At 54.5% G+C, this 17865-nt stretch overlaps 1 protein-coding gene across 3 annotated transcripts; it reads left to right on the top strand.

Moving 5' to 3' along the window:
- Positions 1-5741: 5741 nt before the first annotated feature.
- On the top strand, positions 5742-14842 carry TAC4 (tachykinin precursor 4). Of its 3 annotated transcripts, none has more exons than XM_031019575.2 (5): positions 5745-6041; positions 9310-9394; positions 12158-12187; positions 13174-13245; positions 14474-14842. In XM_031019575.2, exons 1-5 carry the CDS (start codon positions 5925-5927, stop codon positions 14503-14505), a joined length of 336 nt encoding a protein of 111 aa, XP_030875435.1. In that variant the 5' UTR covers positions 5745-5924; the 3' UTR covers positions 14506-14842. The 3 variants fall into 3 exon arrangements, with proteins under 3 accessions (XP_030875436.1, XP_030875435.1, XP_030875434.1); XM_031019574.2 differs by having other exon boundaries at positions 5748-6041; positions 14462-14842; XM_031019576.2 differs by lacking the exon at positions 12158-12187 and having other exon boundaries at positions 5742-6041; positions 14462-14842.
- Positions 14843-17865: the final 3023 nt, after the last annotated feature.

Genomic DNA, 17865 nt, shown 5'->3' with positions numbered 1-17865 from the left:
GCCTGGCCTCATCCCTTCCCTCCCTGGTTCCCTAGCAGCCCGCTCAGGATCTCACTGAACTCAGCATTCTCCTGAGGGCTCCGTCAGCTCAGGTGTGCCAGACGGCGGTCAGGGAGAGCGGGACGGAGGTTCAATCCTGAGCCTCTTGCGGAGCCCCAGCCAGCCACGTTACCCAACCCGTGGGGGCTGTCTCCGGGTGGCTGGCTCCAGAGTCCTCCCCAACTCGAGAAACAAACTATTCCGCAGACAGTGGGGTCTGGAGGCTCCATTCGGTAGACAAAGGACAGTGCATTATAATTATATTTTCAATTAGCTGTTCACTTTTCTCCCACACTCGCTAACCAAGATCCAGGAAGAAAAGCCCGATTCACATCATGAGCTTCTCTCCCACTAATGGGGTCAGACTTCTGGGTGCCTTTATGCACATAAAGGGCTCTGTGAGAAGCAGGCACTCAGGAGAGAAACTTCTCTCCACCCTCCCCCCCCACAGTTGAGGCAGGGGTAGGACCTGAACCCACATCCCCCAACAAGGAGGGCTTCACACACCTCCCTCAGCTCTCAGGCCTGAAGCTGCTGAACCCTACCTTTAAGATCTGGCACACTGACCTTCGTCTAAGAGGCCTGGCCACAGGAAACGAACTCTTAGTCCCACAGGAGAAGCCCAGTCCCTGTCCTTATGAAATTCTCAACCTGATGGCAAAGTATCAGGGAATGCCTGATATCACTTTCCTTAATCTGGGCTTCCCCATAAAACATGGATGAGTGTTATTGCTTAATTATATTATTAATGGCAATAATAATTGCCACTGTTTATTAAGGCTTACAATGTGCCGGGTGCTGCATGAAGTTCTTTCATGCATTATATCTCATTTAAACATCTTAGCAACCTTCTGAAGTGAATATATTATGATCTCCACCTTAGGGATAAGGGAAGTGAAGTCCAGAAAGGTGCCTGACACCTGACATCACGCAGATGGTAAGTGGTGGGGTCAGAATTTGAACCCAGAGTCTCATTCTTTATTTTTTTTAAGAATTTTATTTATTTATTTATTTATCTGACAGAAAGAGAGAGCACGCGCCCCAGCAGGAGCGGGATGAGGGGAGCAGGGTGAGGGGCAGAGGGAGACGCAGACTCCCCGCTGAGCAGGGAGCCTGAGATGTGGGGCTCAATCCCAGGACCCCAGGATCATGACCTGAGCTGAAGGCAGATGCTTAGCCAACTGAGCCACCCAGGCCCCCCCCAGAGTCTCATTCTTAGCCACTATGTTACGCTTTGCTTCTACTCTTGACTTGGATCCTTCTTGGGGACAAATACTCCCCACCATGTATTTCTCTTTCCTTTTGGAGCCTAACTGCAAAAAAAAAAAAAAAAGATGTGGGTGTGTGTCAGGGACCTACAGAGAAAGGGGCCCCCAGGGCCACCATGTGCCTTCCATGGTGGGGGAGGTGTCTGACCATAAGGGTGAGGTCCGGGATTGTTCTGAATCATTTTCAGGACTCTGAGAATTTCTTTCTGAAACTGAGCAATAACTTCAGGCCCTTCCATAGATATTCTGCGCATGACTAAGGTCTCGATGTCAAAAACAAGGCAGGCTTGGGCCCAAATGTCTGTCCTGACTCTGGGCAGAGGTATCTGCCCACACGACCTCTGGGCACAGAGGGCAACTGCTCAGTTGGCTTCATGTGCGCTCCGGGTGTAGAGACCCACGTTCCTAAACCCAAAGTGTCCCGTCTAGGACAAGTGTCTGAAATGTGCCTGCACCATCAGTGTGAGTACAGGGGGTCCAGGATTCTTGGTTTCTCCCCAAATGCCCCTTCCATGACACTTTCCACACTGAGTTAGAATTGTTATAAATGCTTGTCTGGTTCTTTCATCTCTGCTCTGGAGCAACTCCCATGTTGCAAAGTGCTCGGTAAGTCCGGAGTCAACGACTGAACGCAGGAGGGTAACCTCAAAGACGTGGGGGAGTCGCCCTTTTCAGAGGTTGCGCCGATCCCGCACTCCGGGCTACTTCCCTCCCCTGCCCTCCCTTAGAAGGCCCAGGCTGCCGGCCCCAGGAGCCTCGCCCCCTCTGGCAGCCCAGCCCCTCCTTTACCTCCTGTCCCTCTAGCCACAGGACAGGCCGTGGAGACCAGGACGCAGCTGTTGCCCGGCCTGGATCCGCCAACTCCGACCTAAGAGGGGAGACTCGGCTTCAGGGGAAGCTTCCACATGGGGGCGCTGAAGGGGCGCGGGAAAGCCCGAAGCAGGGTCCCTGCGGCGTCATCCGGGGCGGTGGAACCCCCCGCGGGTTCCACCCCCTCCCCACAAGTGTCCCCACGGGGCGGCCGCGACCCCTGCCCGGAGCCCCCTCCCCGCGGCCTCCCCTTCCCAGCCCCGCTTCTTCCGCGGTCCGGCCCCTTCGGCCCCGGCGGGCCGGCGTCTCAGCCCAGATGGGAGAGCGCGCGGCCGCAGGCGCACCGGGTTCGAATCCCGGCCCTGCCACTCCGCCGCGGGGCGGCCTTAGCCAGGGCGCTCGGCCTCGCGGAGCCCCATCCTCCCTCCTGCCGGGGACCGAGTGGGCGCTCGGGAAACGTCAGCTTCCTGCCCGCCGCCCGCCCTCCTCTCGTGTTCTCGAGTTTCCCTCCTCGCCGTTCGCCCTCAGCTTTAAAAAAACACTCCCTCCCTCCCGCGCCCTTTCTCTTCTCGGCTCCCGCGGTCTTCGCCAAACCGCAGCCTTTAGCAATCCTGCGCGCCCACCCGGCGCCCCGGGAGCCTCGCCGCGGCCGCGACCCGCCCCGCGGGCCACACGGCCCCCCGCGCCCTTCCCGGCCCGGCCCAGCGCGCCCCGCTCCGCACCCGCCTCCACGCAGCCCTCCGGGGTCGCTCCCGGCTCCGCGCCCCGTCGGCCCCGTCCCGGCTCTGGCCGCCGCGCTCCAGCCCTCCCGCCGCCGGGGCCGCGAGGACGGGGCCGTGCCCGGGTGGCCGAGGGCACCGGGCGGGGCGGCGGGGCGGGCGGCCGGGGCAGCGAGCGAGCGCCAGCCCCGAGACCGCAGCCCGAAGGCAGCGCTACAAATAGCCGCGGTTTGCAGCCCGTGCCCTGCCTTCCTCCCGGCCTTCCGGACCTTTGGGATTTTCTCTCCCGTCTTCCCGCCGCCCTCTCCTCTGCCCCGTGGCCCCTGCCTCCTCCCCGCTGTGCGCCCACCACATCCTGTCCCACGCGGGGCGGCTTCTGCGCGGGGGGCGGGGGGCGGGAGTCCACGCCGAGGTCCAGGGTTCCAGAGGTCGAATAATCACAGAAAACAAGTGAGGATTAATTGAGCACCTACTATGTGCCAGGCCCTGTGCAGAGAGCTCTTTAAAACTGGGGTAATTACGAAATCTTTACCACCATCCAATGAGCAGCAGCTCCGATTTGCAGATGGAGAAACTGAGGCCCAGGGATACTTCTTAAGTCCTAAGATCACCCCGTTTGGACCAGCAAAATGGGAAGCCATCGCCTCCTCCCCCCTCCCAGGTCCATGCTGTCACTCTGCCTCCAGCCCTGTGTTGCTTGCCCTTAGAGGGTGAGGCCCTGGTGGGAGGTGGGAAGCAGCTGACTGGGGTCTGGATGCTAGTCTGCCACCAATTCTTACTGTCACCTAGAGCAAGCCCAACCTGCCTCAGTTTCCACATCTGTAAAATGAAGGAGATGAAAAGCGAAACTCTGTTCCCTGGAAAGAAGAGCTTGTGAACCACAGTGGAAAACCCAAAGTGGAATGCCCCGCCCTTGGGGAAGTTCAGTGGGAGGCCGAGTGACAGTCACCTGGAGTGTGGAGACAGACCCAGAAACCAAGGCTGGCGGGGCCAGAAGAGGGCAGAGCTGGGGGATCTGTATCTTAGCGCATGCAAGGGTTCCAAAGCCATCAGGTTTGGGATCCACCAAAGAGATTGCTGGGCGGGGCTGGGGAATGGAGGGGGTGTGTTGGGGGTGTCCTCCCCCAAACCTCCATCCTTGCCCTATTCCCTCTCTGCCTTCACTGGCCTGGACTCAGAGTGACTGCCCGTTTGTTAAGGACCCACTGTGCACCAAGCACACTTGTATCACAACCCCACTCTCAGATAGCGGAGGCCTACCGCAGCAGACCAGCAAGGCTGTCCTCAGCCCAGCCATCCCCTCTGGGAGAGAGGGAGCAAAGCACCTTCCTCTGGGGGAGCAAACCCTCACACCAGGCTGTGAGGCTCAGTGAACAGAGCGAGGGCTGGGTTTCCCATCCACTCTCCCTCCACTCTCGCCTGCCACTCCCACACCTCCCCTGAGCTCAGCTACAAGGGATGTAAGTGGGACATACTGGGAAAGCCCAGGAAGAGGGCCAATCAATTCCAACTCCTTGCCGGAGTCAGGAATAGGCGCAGAAAAACCCTACTGTGGAGGTGACCATGAAGCAGGCCCTTTAAGGATGGGTGGGAAGAGGAGGAAAAGGTGGAAAAGGAGGTCCAGGCAGAGGCAACAAGCTGAGGTCAGGGCATGGGGCAAGGAGTCTGAGCCTGTCCTGGGAGCAGGTGGTGCGGCGAGTCTGGGACCAGGGAGTGGCTTTGGGGCAGATGCGGGGGTGGGGGGGCATGTCCTTCTCTTGCTCCCATCTCTATGCCGGCACATACCAAACTGAACACAGCTTCCCTGCCGGCCAGAGGTCTCTCCTGGACTGGGGGATGTTGGATGACAGCCTCGGCGTCTTATTCATCCTCTGTGGCCCAGTGCTTCACCCGGACAATAATAGTAACAGTAATAACAGTTAACGGTGTGAAATATTTACCACCTCGCTCTGTGCTAAGTGCGGCACACGCATGATCTCATTTATCCTCCAACAACTTTGGAAATAAGTGCTGTTGTTAATCTCATTTTACAGATGAGGATTCTAAGGTTTAGGGGGGTTAGGTAATGTGTCAAGGTCACACAGCTATTTAGTGGTGGAGCTAGGACTGGAATTCAGGTCTCTGACCACAGGGCCCTTGTTCTACACTGACAGATGGACGGATGGATGGATAGTTGCAAGGATGGATGGATGGATGGATGGATGGATGGATGGATGGATGGATGGGAGACAGGGAAGAACTAAGTGGAGAAGGGCCTTGAATGCCATGCTAGGGAGCCCGAACATTATACCAAGGGCCATGGGAACACATTGGAAGGCTGTAAGCTGGGGAGAGACTTGTCGGGTTAAGGCTCTAGAAAGATCACTTTGACAGCAGTGGGAAGTAGTTTAGAGCTGATGACACTTGAGCAGGAGGCCATTTTTCTGGTAAATCCCAATTCTTCCCTCCGAGGAGCTTTACTCCTTTAAGCGCTATGTTATTTCTCTTAGGGTAAGATGTGCGTTTTTGTATACACATGGGGACCTTAGATGGAGGAGAATGTCAGGAAGGGGGGGCGCAGTGATGGGGAGACAAGTGGTCAAGCACTGAGTTCTGGAGAAGAGGCCTCTCTTACAGGGGAGCAGAGCACCGGGAAGGGAGGAGACACACACTCTCCCTCCCCATATCCAGGATGACAAGGCCCCCTTGGGCTTCCCGCCAGGCCCCCACACAGTGCCCCATTGTGCACCTGCCACCGAGGGAATGCAGCCAAAAGGTGAGGCCCGTGTTGCATCAGAGTGCTAAGCCCGGGGATCAAGTGCTGGGACGGCAGTGGGAGAGGTCTGGTCCCTCCTCTGGTATCATTGGCCTTTCCAGCCAGCCAAAGAGGGAGGGCAGGGAGTCACAGGAAGTGGCCCCAGGGGCCAGATAAGCCGAAGAAGGGAAAGCAGGGTAGCTGGAAGGACAGAGAAGAGGTGGAGCTTTCCCCCCACCCCCACCGCCCAAACACACAAGAAAGGAGCCAGAGAGAGGCCCCAGCCGTGTTGGAGACAGCATCTTCAGGCTGCGAGAGGCCCCCAGAAGGTTCCAGGACAGAGCAGTACTCGCGATGCTGCCCTGCCTCCCCATGCTTCTCCTGATGGGGCTGTCTGCAGGCACTGTGACAGCTGACGAGGGACTGGCACTCGGAGCAGAAGCAGGGTCCTGGATAACCTTGACCCTGGAGGTACCGTGGGGTGAGGCATGGGCTGGTCTGCTGTGGAGGGGGTAGGAGATCGCTTCCACGGCTGCCCGGACAGAAGGTTGTACATTGTTAGCCATGCTGTCTGGCTCCCCTCTGCAGGTAGGTTCAAGGCCGTGGCCCCTGGCCTGGCAGTCATCCAAAGGGGCACGCATACATGGGAGCAACGGTGTGTGTGTGTATGTGTGTGTGAGTGTGAGTTTGTGTTTTATTTCATATGTACTATGTTCCTGGCAGTGTCCTAAGTGCTTCATAAATATTAACCAGTTTAATCCTCATATCAACCTTGTGGGGAAGGTACCATTACTATCCCCATTTCACAGATAAGGAAACCGGGGCACAGAAAGCTCAAACAGTTAGTTCAAGGTTATGCAGCTTCAAAAGAACAACTGCACATTTGTCCGAGGTCAGATTCGGTGTGTCTATGCATCAGAGGACATTTTCCAGAATTTCCTTTTAAGTGGGTCGGTCAGTGGCGCCTGGGTGGCTCAGTCGTTAAGCGTCTGCCTTCAGCTCAGGTCATGATCCCAGGGTCCTGGGATCAAGCCCCGCATCGGGCTCCCTGCTCGGCGGGAAGCCTGCTTCTCCCTCTCCCACTCCCCCTGTTTGTGTTCCCTCTCTCGCTTTGTCTCTCTCTGTCAAATAAATAAAATCTTTAAAAAAAAAAAAGGAGGGGGGTCGGTCAACTTGGGGCAGGATCACTGTTTCATCACCCATGTAGAAACTCTTATTTCCTGATAAGTACTTGGTCTGATGGCCACTGTCTTCTACTAAACTGCCCTGAATGCTGTCACTGGGGAGAAATCTAAAAATTAGGCACAGGGCATCGGTGCCGCACTCCATCTGATTGGGAAGACAAAGATCCTGACCTTGGGCAGCTCCAAATCAGACAGGGAAGCGAGGCCAACAGACCAAATAGGACCAGCACTGCGTGAAGGCTTTCAGGAGGGCGGATGGGGCAAAGCTGAGCCTGGTTCTCCCAGTCCTGGGATGGTCAGGACCCTGGAAGAGCCACAGAAGGAACTGCCATTGGTGGCAGGTTTCCTTCCTGCTTTGTCTGAATGGGGAAACGTGTGCAGTGGAGAAGACCACAGGGTAGACCGACCTGGGTTCAAGTCCCAGCTTCTCCATGGACTCTGTGAGACCTTGGGAAGGTCACTGCTGCTCTCTGGCCACCTGTAAAATGGGAGGAGAGGGAAGATGGTCCCCAAGGGTCTTCTCACGCTTTGACATGCTTTGCAGAGTCTGTGCCAAACATCGTGGGACCTGGTCTAGGCCCAGGGAAGTCGGGCTGGGTGACAGGGAGCTCTCTACACAGCCACGCAAGAAACATCATCATCATCCACTTTCCCGGGTGCTGCTGGGCTTCCCACCCGCGAGCACCTCCCCCTGCAGTGGGGTCTCATGCTTATTCTGTTTCCCGAGACATGGGGCTGGGAGTAGAGGAACCATTCGCAGAGAAGGAGTGAGGTGATGGAAAGAAGGAATGAGGCAGTGCCAGGATGACCTAATCACCTCCCCAGCCCTGAGGGCTTCCCCACCTGTGGTCATCCCTGGAGCTAGGAATTTGGGTTAAATGCATAAGGAAGGCTTCAGGTGGGGGAGGAGTCTTTCCTGAGCCAAAGGGATCCAGTGTCCAGAAACCCCGAGGATGGTGGGAGAGAGGTAAGCCTTACTTAATTCATAAGTAGTCATTCTCTCCAGCTTGCATTTGAAGGCTGCCTTTTACCCAGGCAAAGTGCTTTTCATGAGTTTTCAGCAATGGGTCCAAATCTCCAAAGAGACTTTTCTGGTTCCTGGCCAGGCTAGGTGTCTCCAGCCCGAGACAGTTACCCCAGCCCTTGACATCCTGGGGAGGAGACAGACTGGAAGTGACTGAATCAGTCCAGGGCTTAGAAAACAATCCATTCCGGGTCCTGAAAGTCAGGACCAGATGAGCTGTAAGAGAAAAGGGGTGTCCACTGCACCCCAGCCAGGTCCCTGCTTGTCCCAGGAGCTCCAGTGCCACCCCTGGGGAAGCAGGGGACCAAAGAGCGAACCCCTGATCCAAGCCCAGCTCCCATCCTCTTGGCAGGTGGCCTGCGTTACTCTAGGGCTCTAGCTGCCTGTCTCCAGCCTTCCTGGAAAAGGAGACCCCGTCCTCCTCCCTCTTCCCAGACTGCCAGAGAAAGGGCCCCTCTTCAGCTTTCTGTATCCCTCACACACTGTGTCCTAGGCTCTGTGCCAGGTGCTGGGCACACAGGGATGTGAAGATGGTCTAATGACTGTCACCCTCTCCACTAGCAAGCATCTCTTCCTCTCAGCAGAGCTGAGCAAGCCCTTTGGGGGCTCAGGTTAAGGCCAGAAAATGAGGCGACTTTTTGGCCAACATCACAAAGCCTGATGGAAAAATGAGAACTACAATCCAGAGCCCTTGGCCCAGACTTTCGCCCCATCAGCTCAAGGATGAAAATGTCTTTGCCCAGAGGAGTGGCCTCCACCCCAGGCCACATGCCATGTTCCACGTGGGAGGCCCAGGCTGTGGGGTAGGGTAGATCCAGGGCAATGTAGGGAGTCTGGGGGGAAGGACAGCAGCAGCAAGAGTGGGGGTTCCAGGGAAGCACTCCCACCCTGCCTATGGGGTGCCCACCGTGAGTTCCTCAGCTGTCCGCTCCTGTCTGTGTTGGAGACGTTTTCTAAATGGAACAGAACCCATGCTCTGGAGTCAGACTCCTTGGGTTCAAATCCTACCTCTGCCACTTCCTGTGTGACCTTGGACAAGTCACTCACCCTCCATGAGTCTGTTTCCTCATCCGTAGAGTGGGGATAAATCATAGTCACTTCATACAGCGGATGCAAAGAGTAAGTGAGATTTTGGCTGCAGTGTTTGAGCCTTTGAGCCAGGTGACCTGGGTTCAAGTTCTGGCTCTGTCTCTGACATCCTCGCTGGTGAGCTTGGGCAAACTGTCTCCGTGCCTCGGTGTCTTCATCTGTAAAATGGTGACTGCACCGGTTCTTACTTGGTGTGGCTTCAGCGAGGATTAAATGAGTTAATACACAAACGTGCTGAGCACAGAGCCAGGAACGCAGTAGGCAGAACATTAGCTATGAATGACTGTGTCTAGGCACTGTGTGGTGTAGGGAATGCACCAGGGCCGCATGCCGGCACAGAGACAAGTGGCATGATGCTGGTGTCGCTCAGGCTGCCTGCCCTGTCCCATCTCCAGCCTCAGCCTCCCCTGCAGCTCTAACAATGAACTCTCTGCTTCTCCAGGATGGTGGCATTCACCTCCAGCTCCAGGAGGTGAAGAGGGGAAAAGCGAGCCAGTTCTTTGGGCTGATGGGGAAGCAGGTGAGAGGTGAGTGACAAAGGTGGATGCTGTCCAGCAAGGAGTGGTCCTGAGCGGGTTCAGTGACACCAAGCAGAGGCCCAGCTTCAAGCCCAGGCCCCCAGGGGCTGGTAGGGGTCGCCCGTGCCATAGAGTGTCCATAGGAATGATTGTCAAACCCCGACACTTTGGAGAGTTTCTTTGCTAGGCTACAGGCGTTAAACTCGGGGCTGGCTCGGGCATGCGCGGGTGCAGTCACCCTAAGCCTGAGAGCAATGCCTCCCGCCCTGCTGGTGCCCTTGCCATCCATACTAGGGATGACTCCGGAGACAGGTGGTGAAGTTGGGCATCAGCGTCTAGATGGGAGCCAAGCCACTGGCCAAGCTTTCTAGTCGATTCTGTTTGGCTCAGATAGAATTATTAAAATGAACTCATGTTCCCTGAGGGTACTCTTAATGCGGGAGTCATGTCCTAGGGGAACAGGGAGCAAATAGTCTGGACAGAGGGTAGTATTCTCCTTTTCATTGTCAACATTATATGTATCTCTATATCTATCTACACATTTTTTTTTTAAAGATTTTATTTATTTATTTGAGACAGAGAGAATGAGAGACAGAGAGCGTGAGAGGGAGGAGGGTCAGAGGGAGAAGCAGACTCCCTGCTGAGCAGGGAGCCCGATGCGGGACTCGATCCAGGGACTCGATCCAGGGACTCCAGGATCATGACCTGAGCCGAAGGCAGTCGCTTAACCAACTGAGCCACCCAGGCGCCCTCTATCTACACATTTAAGTGGTGTCGGTGAGGGTCTGAGGAAACTGGCACTTTTATATCCTGTCAAGGACACGTTGGCATTCTCCATCAAAGTTGGAAGTACGCACACCTTTTACCAGTAGTCTCACTTCAGAACATGTACTAAATAGAAATGCTATTGATGCATGAGCCTTGAGATATTTGTATCAGAGTATTTATTGCCAACTTGTTTGTAATAGCAAGAATTTGGAAATAACATAAAAACCATCAGTAGGGGGCGCCTGGGTGGCTCAGTCGTTCAGCGCCTGCCTTTGTCTCAGGTCATGGTCCCAGGGTCCTGGGATCGAGCCCCGCATATCGCGCTCCCTGCTCGGCGGGAAGCCTGCTTCTCCCTCCCCCACCCGCCCTGCTTGCGTTACCTCTTTCGCTGTGTCTCTGTCTGTCAAATAAATAAAATCTTAAAAACAAAACATCAGTAGGTAAGGTGCCTAGGTGGCACAGTCACTAAGTATCTGACTCTTGGTTTCAGCTCAGGTCATGATCTCAGGGTCCTGGGATTGAGTCCCACATCAGGCTCTAAGCTCAGTGCAGAGTCTGCGTGAGATTCTCTCTCTCTCCCTCTCCCTCTGCCCCTCCCACCCCTGTTCTCTCACTTGCTCTCTCAAACAAACAAATAAATAAATCTTAAAAAAAAAAATCAATAGGTGAATGGTCAAAATATATTAGGCACACCCATAGCTTTTGTGGCCATTAAAAAGGATGAGATAGATCTGTGGGAAGATATGGAAAGATCTCCAAGATATCAATTAAGTGGAAGAAGCAAGTTATATAATAATATGCATGATAGGAGCCTACTTGTTTTTTTGTTTTTTGTTTTTAAACTTCATACTTAGGGGTGCCTGGGTGGCTCAGTTGATTGAGCATCTGACTCTTGATTTCAGCTCAGGTCGTGATCTCAGGGTCGTGAGATCGAGCCCTCAGTGGGGCTCCACCCTCAGTGGTGAGTCTGTTTGAGATTCTCTCTCTCCCTCTCCCTCTGCCCCTCCTCCTGCTTGCATTCTCTGTCTCTCTCTAAAACAGATAAATAAATCTTTAAAAAACAATTTTAAAAACTCCACACTTACACACATATATATATGCAAATACATAGGGAAATTTCTAGAAGGATAAATACAAACTGTCAACAGTGGTTACATCTAGGGATGATGCCTGAGTGGCTCAGTTGGTTAAGTGGCTGCCTTCGGTTTGGGTCATGATCCCAGGGCCCTGGGATCAAGTCCCGCGTCGGGCTTCTTGCTCAGCCTGTTTCCCCCTCTCCCTCTGCCCCTCCCCTCTGCTTGTGCTTGTGCGCTCTGTCAAATAAATAAATAAAATCTTAAAAAAAACAAACAAAAAACAAACAGTGGTTACATCTAGGCTGGGAAGTGGAAGTGAGGGAGAGAGAGTGAAAGGGACTTTAATTTTTACTGTACAAACCTCTCATTACTTGATTCTTTTTATAGTGGGCATGTACTTAAAGACTGCTTTTGTAATAAAAAAACATATGCACATAAAAACAGAAAACCGACTTATGACCAAACACTTCTGGCCTTTGTTTTCTCCTCCACAAAATGTGTTCTGGACTGGGCTGCTTCAAAGTTCTCTTCCAAATCCAACACCCCATGAGGAGCAGGGGATGGGGAGAGAAGAAAAAGATTTATTGAACACCTAGAATGCTCACATATGATGACATCTCACAACAACGTCCCCTTTACCACCAGCGGGAAAACTAAGGTTCAGACAGGTTAAAAACTTTTCCAAGGATGCTCAAGTGGTGCCAGGCACCGGTGACTCCTAAGTCCGTGCCCTTCCCAGAAGTCCACACTGTCTCCTCCCTTGAGCAGCCAAGTGGCCCGGCCATATGAGGACAATGGGAAGGGACTGGAATTCTGCTGACTACCCACCAAAGGCACTGAACCCCAAAGAGCCATGAGCCCTTCCTGTCTCACCAAACCCCAGGGGGAAGCAGTGCAGCCCGCATTCCTTCTTTCTCTTTCCCCCCAGGAATACCTCCTATCCAGCCAGACAGAACAGGTAAGCCTTGTCCACACCTTCCCCTCAGCATGCTTCCTGGGGAGGGCTGAGTTGGCCTGGCCGCTAACAAGTCAGGGAGGTGGGGGAGATGCTCTGGCTGGGGGCATGCCAGGCTGGCCTTGGAGGGGGTGGGGCCAGCACGGTTTGGCCACACACCAGGCTTCCTGGTTGTCTCCTCAGAGAGGTGGTCCGGGCACGTGGCGGGGGGGCGGGGTAGTTGCAGGGATAAGGAGGAGACCGGATGAATCTAGTTCTGCTAAAGTTTCAAAATTACTTTGGGTCTAAAGCCTGGGATTGGAAAAAACTAACCAATCCATTCCCCACACTGCACCTAGAAGGATCTGAAAAGTGCAAATATGAGCAGCCAGTACCCTGCCCAAAATCCTTGGTGAAAAGGGGAAAAAAAAAAAAAAGTCAAAAGAAAACCAACCAGCCCTTACCCACCACACCCTCAGTACTCTCTCAGGATCAAGTCCAATACTCTGACGCCTCACCACATCCTCTGGGGCTGCTCTCACTGACTTGACTCCAGGCCCCACCTCTTCTTCCCCGACTGCCTGCCCTACCCAGACAGAGCTGGTCTCCGTGGCCTGGGCGCCATGCTGTCCTTGGCGCCCTGCCCTGCCCTGCACTGCCGGGTCACGTGGCCGGTGTCCTCAGAGCAGAACCCCTCCCACCATGGGCAGCAGCAGGTGGGCCACCTCCTCTGTACCCACAGCACGAGCAGTTTCTGTCTATGAGAGGCACCCACTAGGTATCTATGGAAGGGAGGGCAAAAGGGAGGGAGAATGAAGGAGAAAGAGGTGGGAATCAATGAATGAATCAGTAAATGAACGAACCAATCCACGGTTTTTCCTCACCTCCCAGGATGCTTGAGGAATGACTGCCTTTACGAGGCCCCAGCTCTGGTCCTGGCCCTGCCCTGCCCTTCTTGGGTCCGAGGACAGCCTTACTCTGCTGCCTTCTTTCTTCTCTATCTCTTCTAGCTCCACCACCAGAGCATCCGCAAGGACAAATGGTGCAGGGCCTCCTGGGCAGGGCGGGACCATCTACAGAAGGTAGGTGAGAGCCTCTGGTGGATTGCAAGGGCATCATGAGAAAGTGACCAGATGCCTCGCTGCCAGTCTCCATGGTGGGGGCCAGGCAGACGAACAGACGGAGCAGCCTGCCCACAAGCCATTGGGCAGATGTCCCATAGAAGAGAGCAGCTGAGGCGTAGGGAGGTGGTCCCTTTGATGATCCAGGCTTGAGACAGCCAGAGTCCAGAAGCTGTACCCTCTCCACCCCCAGCATGCCCAAGCACACTCTACACCCCGCCTTCTCAGGTCCAGCTGAAGCCACAGAGTATCATGTGTGTTTTTTCAGACCCTGGAACATCCCCCTTATTCCCACAGTGATCAATGATTGTTAGGAAGTCATGCCTTAGTCTTGAGATATTTCCTTTCCTCAGCAATCGTAAGTGTGAATCACTCTGCGAGGGGTCACACCGTAAGCAGTTAGCAGCTAACACCTTCTGGCAGGGGCCACAACCCCAACGGGCCCAAGGGTACACTCAATAAATGAATAAACAGGCATGAAGGTAGATAAGCGACGCAGGCGGGGGAAAGATCAGAAGCTCAAGCCAGCGGCACGGGAGGGGGTCAGAGATACCGAGCTCCAGTCGGCCTTCGCTAATGCCCGATCTCTTCCCCCGGAGCGCATCCTCTAGCAGGATGCCTTTCTAGCTTCCCTGATCGAACACCTGCTCTTTCCAACATAAGCACTTGGGAATAAAGATGGCAAGTCCTCTCTTTCCCCCCAGGGTTCTTTTCTAAGTGTCTGAGCCATTCCATTCTAAGGGCCATGGAAGTCACCTCAGTACCCAAATGGAGATGAATGTCCCTCCACACACAGTGTGGGCAGGAATCCCATTTCTCAGGGATGGAAAGCAGCTTGCCTGAAGTCACACAGTGAGCCAAGGACAGCCGGGGCTAAAGCTGGGTCTGCCGTTACCTAGTCCACGGCACCTTCCGCGTCTCTAGGAGGACCTTTGGGCTTGCAAGTACTAGATCGCCACTTCCCTCCTTTTAGAGAGAATAGCTGAAGGCTGGCTCGTCCATGCTCTGGAGGCGCTTCCGATTGAGAACAGGAAGATATGGCAGATGAACTTGTAATTTGCCCCAGATAGCTACAGCCCGAGTTAGGGAAATGGAGGGCCCAGGGAGGAGTGACTAGGGAAGTCCCCCCAAGGGTGGAGGAGACAGACAAGACTCCTGAGACCACTGTCACGTACAGAACTCTTCCCAGGCAGAGAGGACGAGGAGCATGGGTCAGAGTGAGCACCCCCACCGCACACTTCCCGGAGGACGAACCCGCCGTCTCCTTCCCTGGACAATGCAGCTGACAGTCCGGCCAGGCCAACTCTCTTCTGTGCGTGTCCCCTGCGCCCGACACTGGTGTGTCCCGCCCGGCCTCACTGAACTCACTGCGCTTCCTTCTAGGACTCTCGGTCCTAAGCAATGGTGATGCACAAATACACTGTTGCTGCAGTTGTGAGCTGAAGTGACCCTGCCCTCCCTCAGTGCTCAGTCCCCATCTCACTGCTAAGCGGGGCTGTGTCCCCCCCTGCTATGTCTCCTGTGCCTGGAACACCGTAGGGGCTCAATAAACGGACAAACAGCGAATAGCTTCTTCTCTGGTACAGGGCAAAGGGCAGGAACGGTCTGGGTGCTACACCCTGCCTAGTGGCCTGCAGCGCAGCAGGCCGGGGCGGGGGGCACTTTTCCAGAACTGCAAAGGGAAATAGTAAACAGCCCTGGTCCCCACGCTTGGGTGGGAAAACAGGCTTGGGACACAGGTGAGGAGGACAGCCCCCGCCTGAAAGCAGACGCCTTCTCCCTACTCAGAGTCCTCATCTCAACGCCCCAAATCCCTGTGTCTTCTGACCTGGAGAATTGGGTCCCAGGTCCTTCCTCAATTCTCATGCATGAAGTGGCTCTTCAACTCACTGCTTTGCTTTTGGGACACAGGCAGTTAGTCATGCTCTGAGCACTGGGAAGAGCTCTAGGGGCACGAAGCACTTCCTGCCCTCAGGGAGCCCCCCGTCTGATGGGGAGACCACTGTCACTGTCCCTGTGGTTAATGGGGCAGGATGCAGAGAACCCCAGGATGCTTAGAGAGAGGCACCTCAGCCAGAATGAAATCGTGGAGGGCAAAGCTGGTCATGAGCACGGAGGGCTGCGTAAAGGGAACGAGCTGGGAGTGGGGTGGGCTCAGCAGTAGAGGACAATTAGTGAATTTGCTAGGCTACATAACATTTAGCCTCTGTGTCCCTCTCTCCACAAAGAATGGGTTAGATGTTTTTTGGGGGGACGTCTGATCCTTTGGGAGTGGGTGGCCAGGCTGTTTTAGAAGGAGAGGAAGTGGCCCTGGAGAAGGCATGCCCTTCACCTGGGCGCCGGGGAAGCGTTTAGCAACAGCAGAGACCACTAAGGAGTGGCCAGGTGTCCGCACAGCCAGCAAAATCCCTGTTTGCCCTGTAATGAAATAGCCTCTATGTTAAGACAGACAGTTTGTCATGAGCCCTGAATAAACCTCAGGCCTCCCCGGTCTTCCTTCTCCCACCTTACCCAGGCCCAGCGCGCCGCCCGGGGGTGGGGGCAGTGCGCGCCCTCTCCAGACACCACGACAGAATCCCCCAATGAACGCACTTATTCCATACATTCCCAAACCCCTCACTCCCGGGGCACCCCCGGCGCCTTCCCCAACTCACCCCACCTGGTGCTGTGGGCCCAAGAGGCGGTTCACTGTCATAGCCAAACTTGAAGGATCTGTGAAGATTGAAGATTTTCTTCTTGTGTTTGAAGTTTGGGACATTTAAGAGAAACTGGGGTCACCAAAAATTTGGTGAGTTTCCTCTCTGTGCGGGCACTTTGCCAGGAACTCAGATGGCACTGGGAGGATTGAAGAAGCGGGAGACACATTTGTCCTTGAAGACCTAATGACCTCACAGGGGGGCTGAGATGTCCAAAGCCCACGCCCTGCTCTCCTTGCTCTCCTTGCTCAAACCCACCAAGTTCCCTCAAGCTTCTGGTTTCTGCACATGCCATTCTGGGCAAGTCTTACTCCAAGGTCAATGTCTCTGTAACGCCTTCCCCAGCCGGGAACTACCCATTCACTCCCTCGTGAGTTCCCCGAGCCCCTTGCACGTTCCCCCATGACAACACTTAACATTAGATGTTCTGATTCACAGTTTCTCCCAAGTACACGGACACATCCCATTTATCTTTATCCCAGTGCCAGCACTAGTGCTTGGCCCCTGAGAGGTCCTTGGAGAGTGTTTGACAAGACTCCTACTTCCTGTCCTTGGGGAGTCTGTCTCTAGAGAGCCATACTTAATGCAAGTACCCGAAATAAATAATAGCAGCTACCACTTATGGAATGTGTATCCTGCAGTTCTCAAACTCACCGCGTCCCACGGCCGAACCCTTCACCTACTGCCCCAAAGCCACTCCCCACCCCGTGGTGGGCATCCCCACAAACGGCACCTCCAAGTACCCTGCTGCTGGGAATTACCCTCCACTCTCCGCTCCCCACATGGAATATATATCCCCTAGTTCTTGGTTTCTCCAAAACCATCTCAAATTCCTTCCCCCCTCCACTACCACTGTTAATACAAACCATAGTCTGCCGTTGCCCGGGGGGAGGCAGCCCCAAGTGACTTCCTTGCTTCCCATCTTACTGCCAGACCTGACCCATCCATTCTCCACCAGGAGCATGACCTCTTAAAATGAGAAATCAGGTCATGCCATCCCCTGCTGGCCATGGTTCAGCTTCTTGGGATAAACCTGACAGTCTCCTGAAGGCCTCCAAGGCCCTGTGTTCTCAGGTTCTTCCCGCTCCCCCCGCCCCCCACACCCAAGCCAGGCTTTCTCGCAGGCCCTCACACACAGCAAGGGGCTGCTTACACTGGGGTCTGTAGCTAGGCACTCCCCACTGTCTGAGCGCTGCCCCCATCCCTCCACTCCTCCTTGGACTAATTCCTCATTGTTCAGGCCCTGGGATAAAGGCCCTTTCTCAGACAGGGCTCCTTCTAGCTCTGCTCACACACCTTGTCCTTTTCCCTTCATGGCACTGATCACAATGAGAAATCATATGTATTAATATCGGTCTCCTCCAGAATGCAAGGTCCACATCTTTTTTGTACAAATGAGTATTGGTGTACAAATCAGGCATTCCGCAAGACAATTTTCCCTTCACAATCACTGTCCTCACTCTGCAGATGAGGATAAGCCATGTGCTCCAAGTTACACAGGAAATGGCAAAGCCAGGATTTGAGCCAAGGTGCCTTCACACCAAACACCCAACCCCTCCCCACCTTACTTGGTCTATGCCATCCATAATCATACAGACAAGTCCCGGGCAGAATTAAGACTTCACAAGGAATTCCTGGACGTTTTCAACTGGTAAGAAAGAAACCCAAATATAAGCCTCCAGTGTACCAGTCTCTCAGGAAATGTTACTGTGTCTTCCCTCTAGGAAAACCCCCAGAGGGAGGAGGTTTTGAGCAGCTCTGATGTCAAGAAACATACTGATACTTTTTAACTGTCTTCCAAGTTTATACGACTACAGTATCCTTTTTGCCCATACTATTGTGTTCAATGCAATATATTGTGCCGCGGGGGGGGGGGGGGGGGGGG

This window comes from Leptonychotes weddellii, chromosome 15 (genome assembly GCF_054177405.1).
Source record: "Leptonychotes weddellii isolate Sample4059 chromosome 15, ASM5417740v2, whole genome shotgun sequence".
Taxonomy (NCBI): domain Eukaryota; kingdom Metazoa; phylum Chordata; class Mammalia; order Carnivora; family Phocidae; genus Leptonychotes; species Leptonychotes weddellii.
The sequence above is the reverse complement of the archived record's forward strand: the minus strand, read 5'-3'. Positions and strand labels throughout refer to the sequence as shown.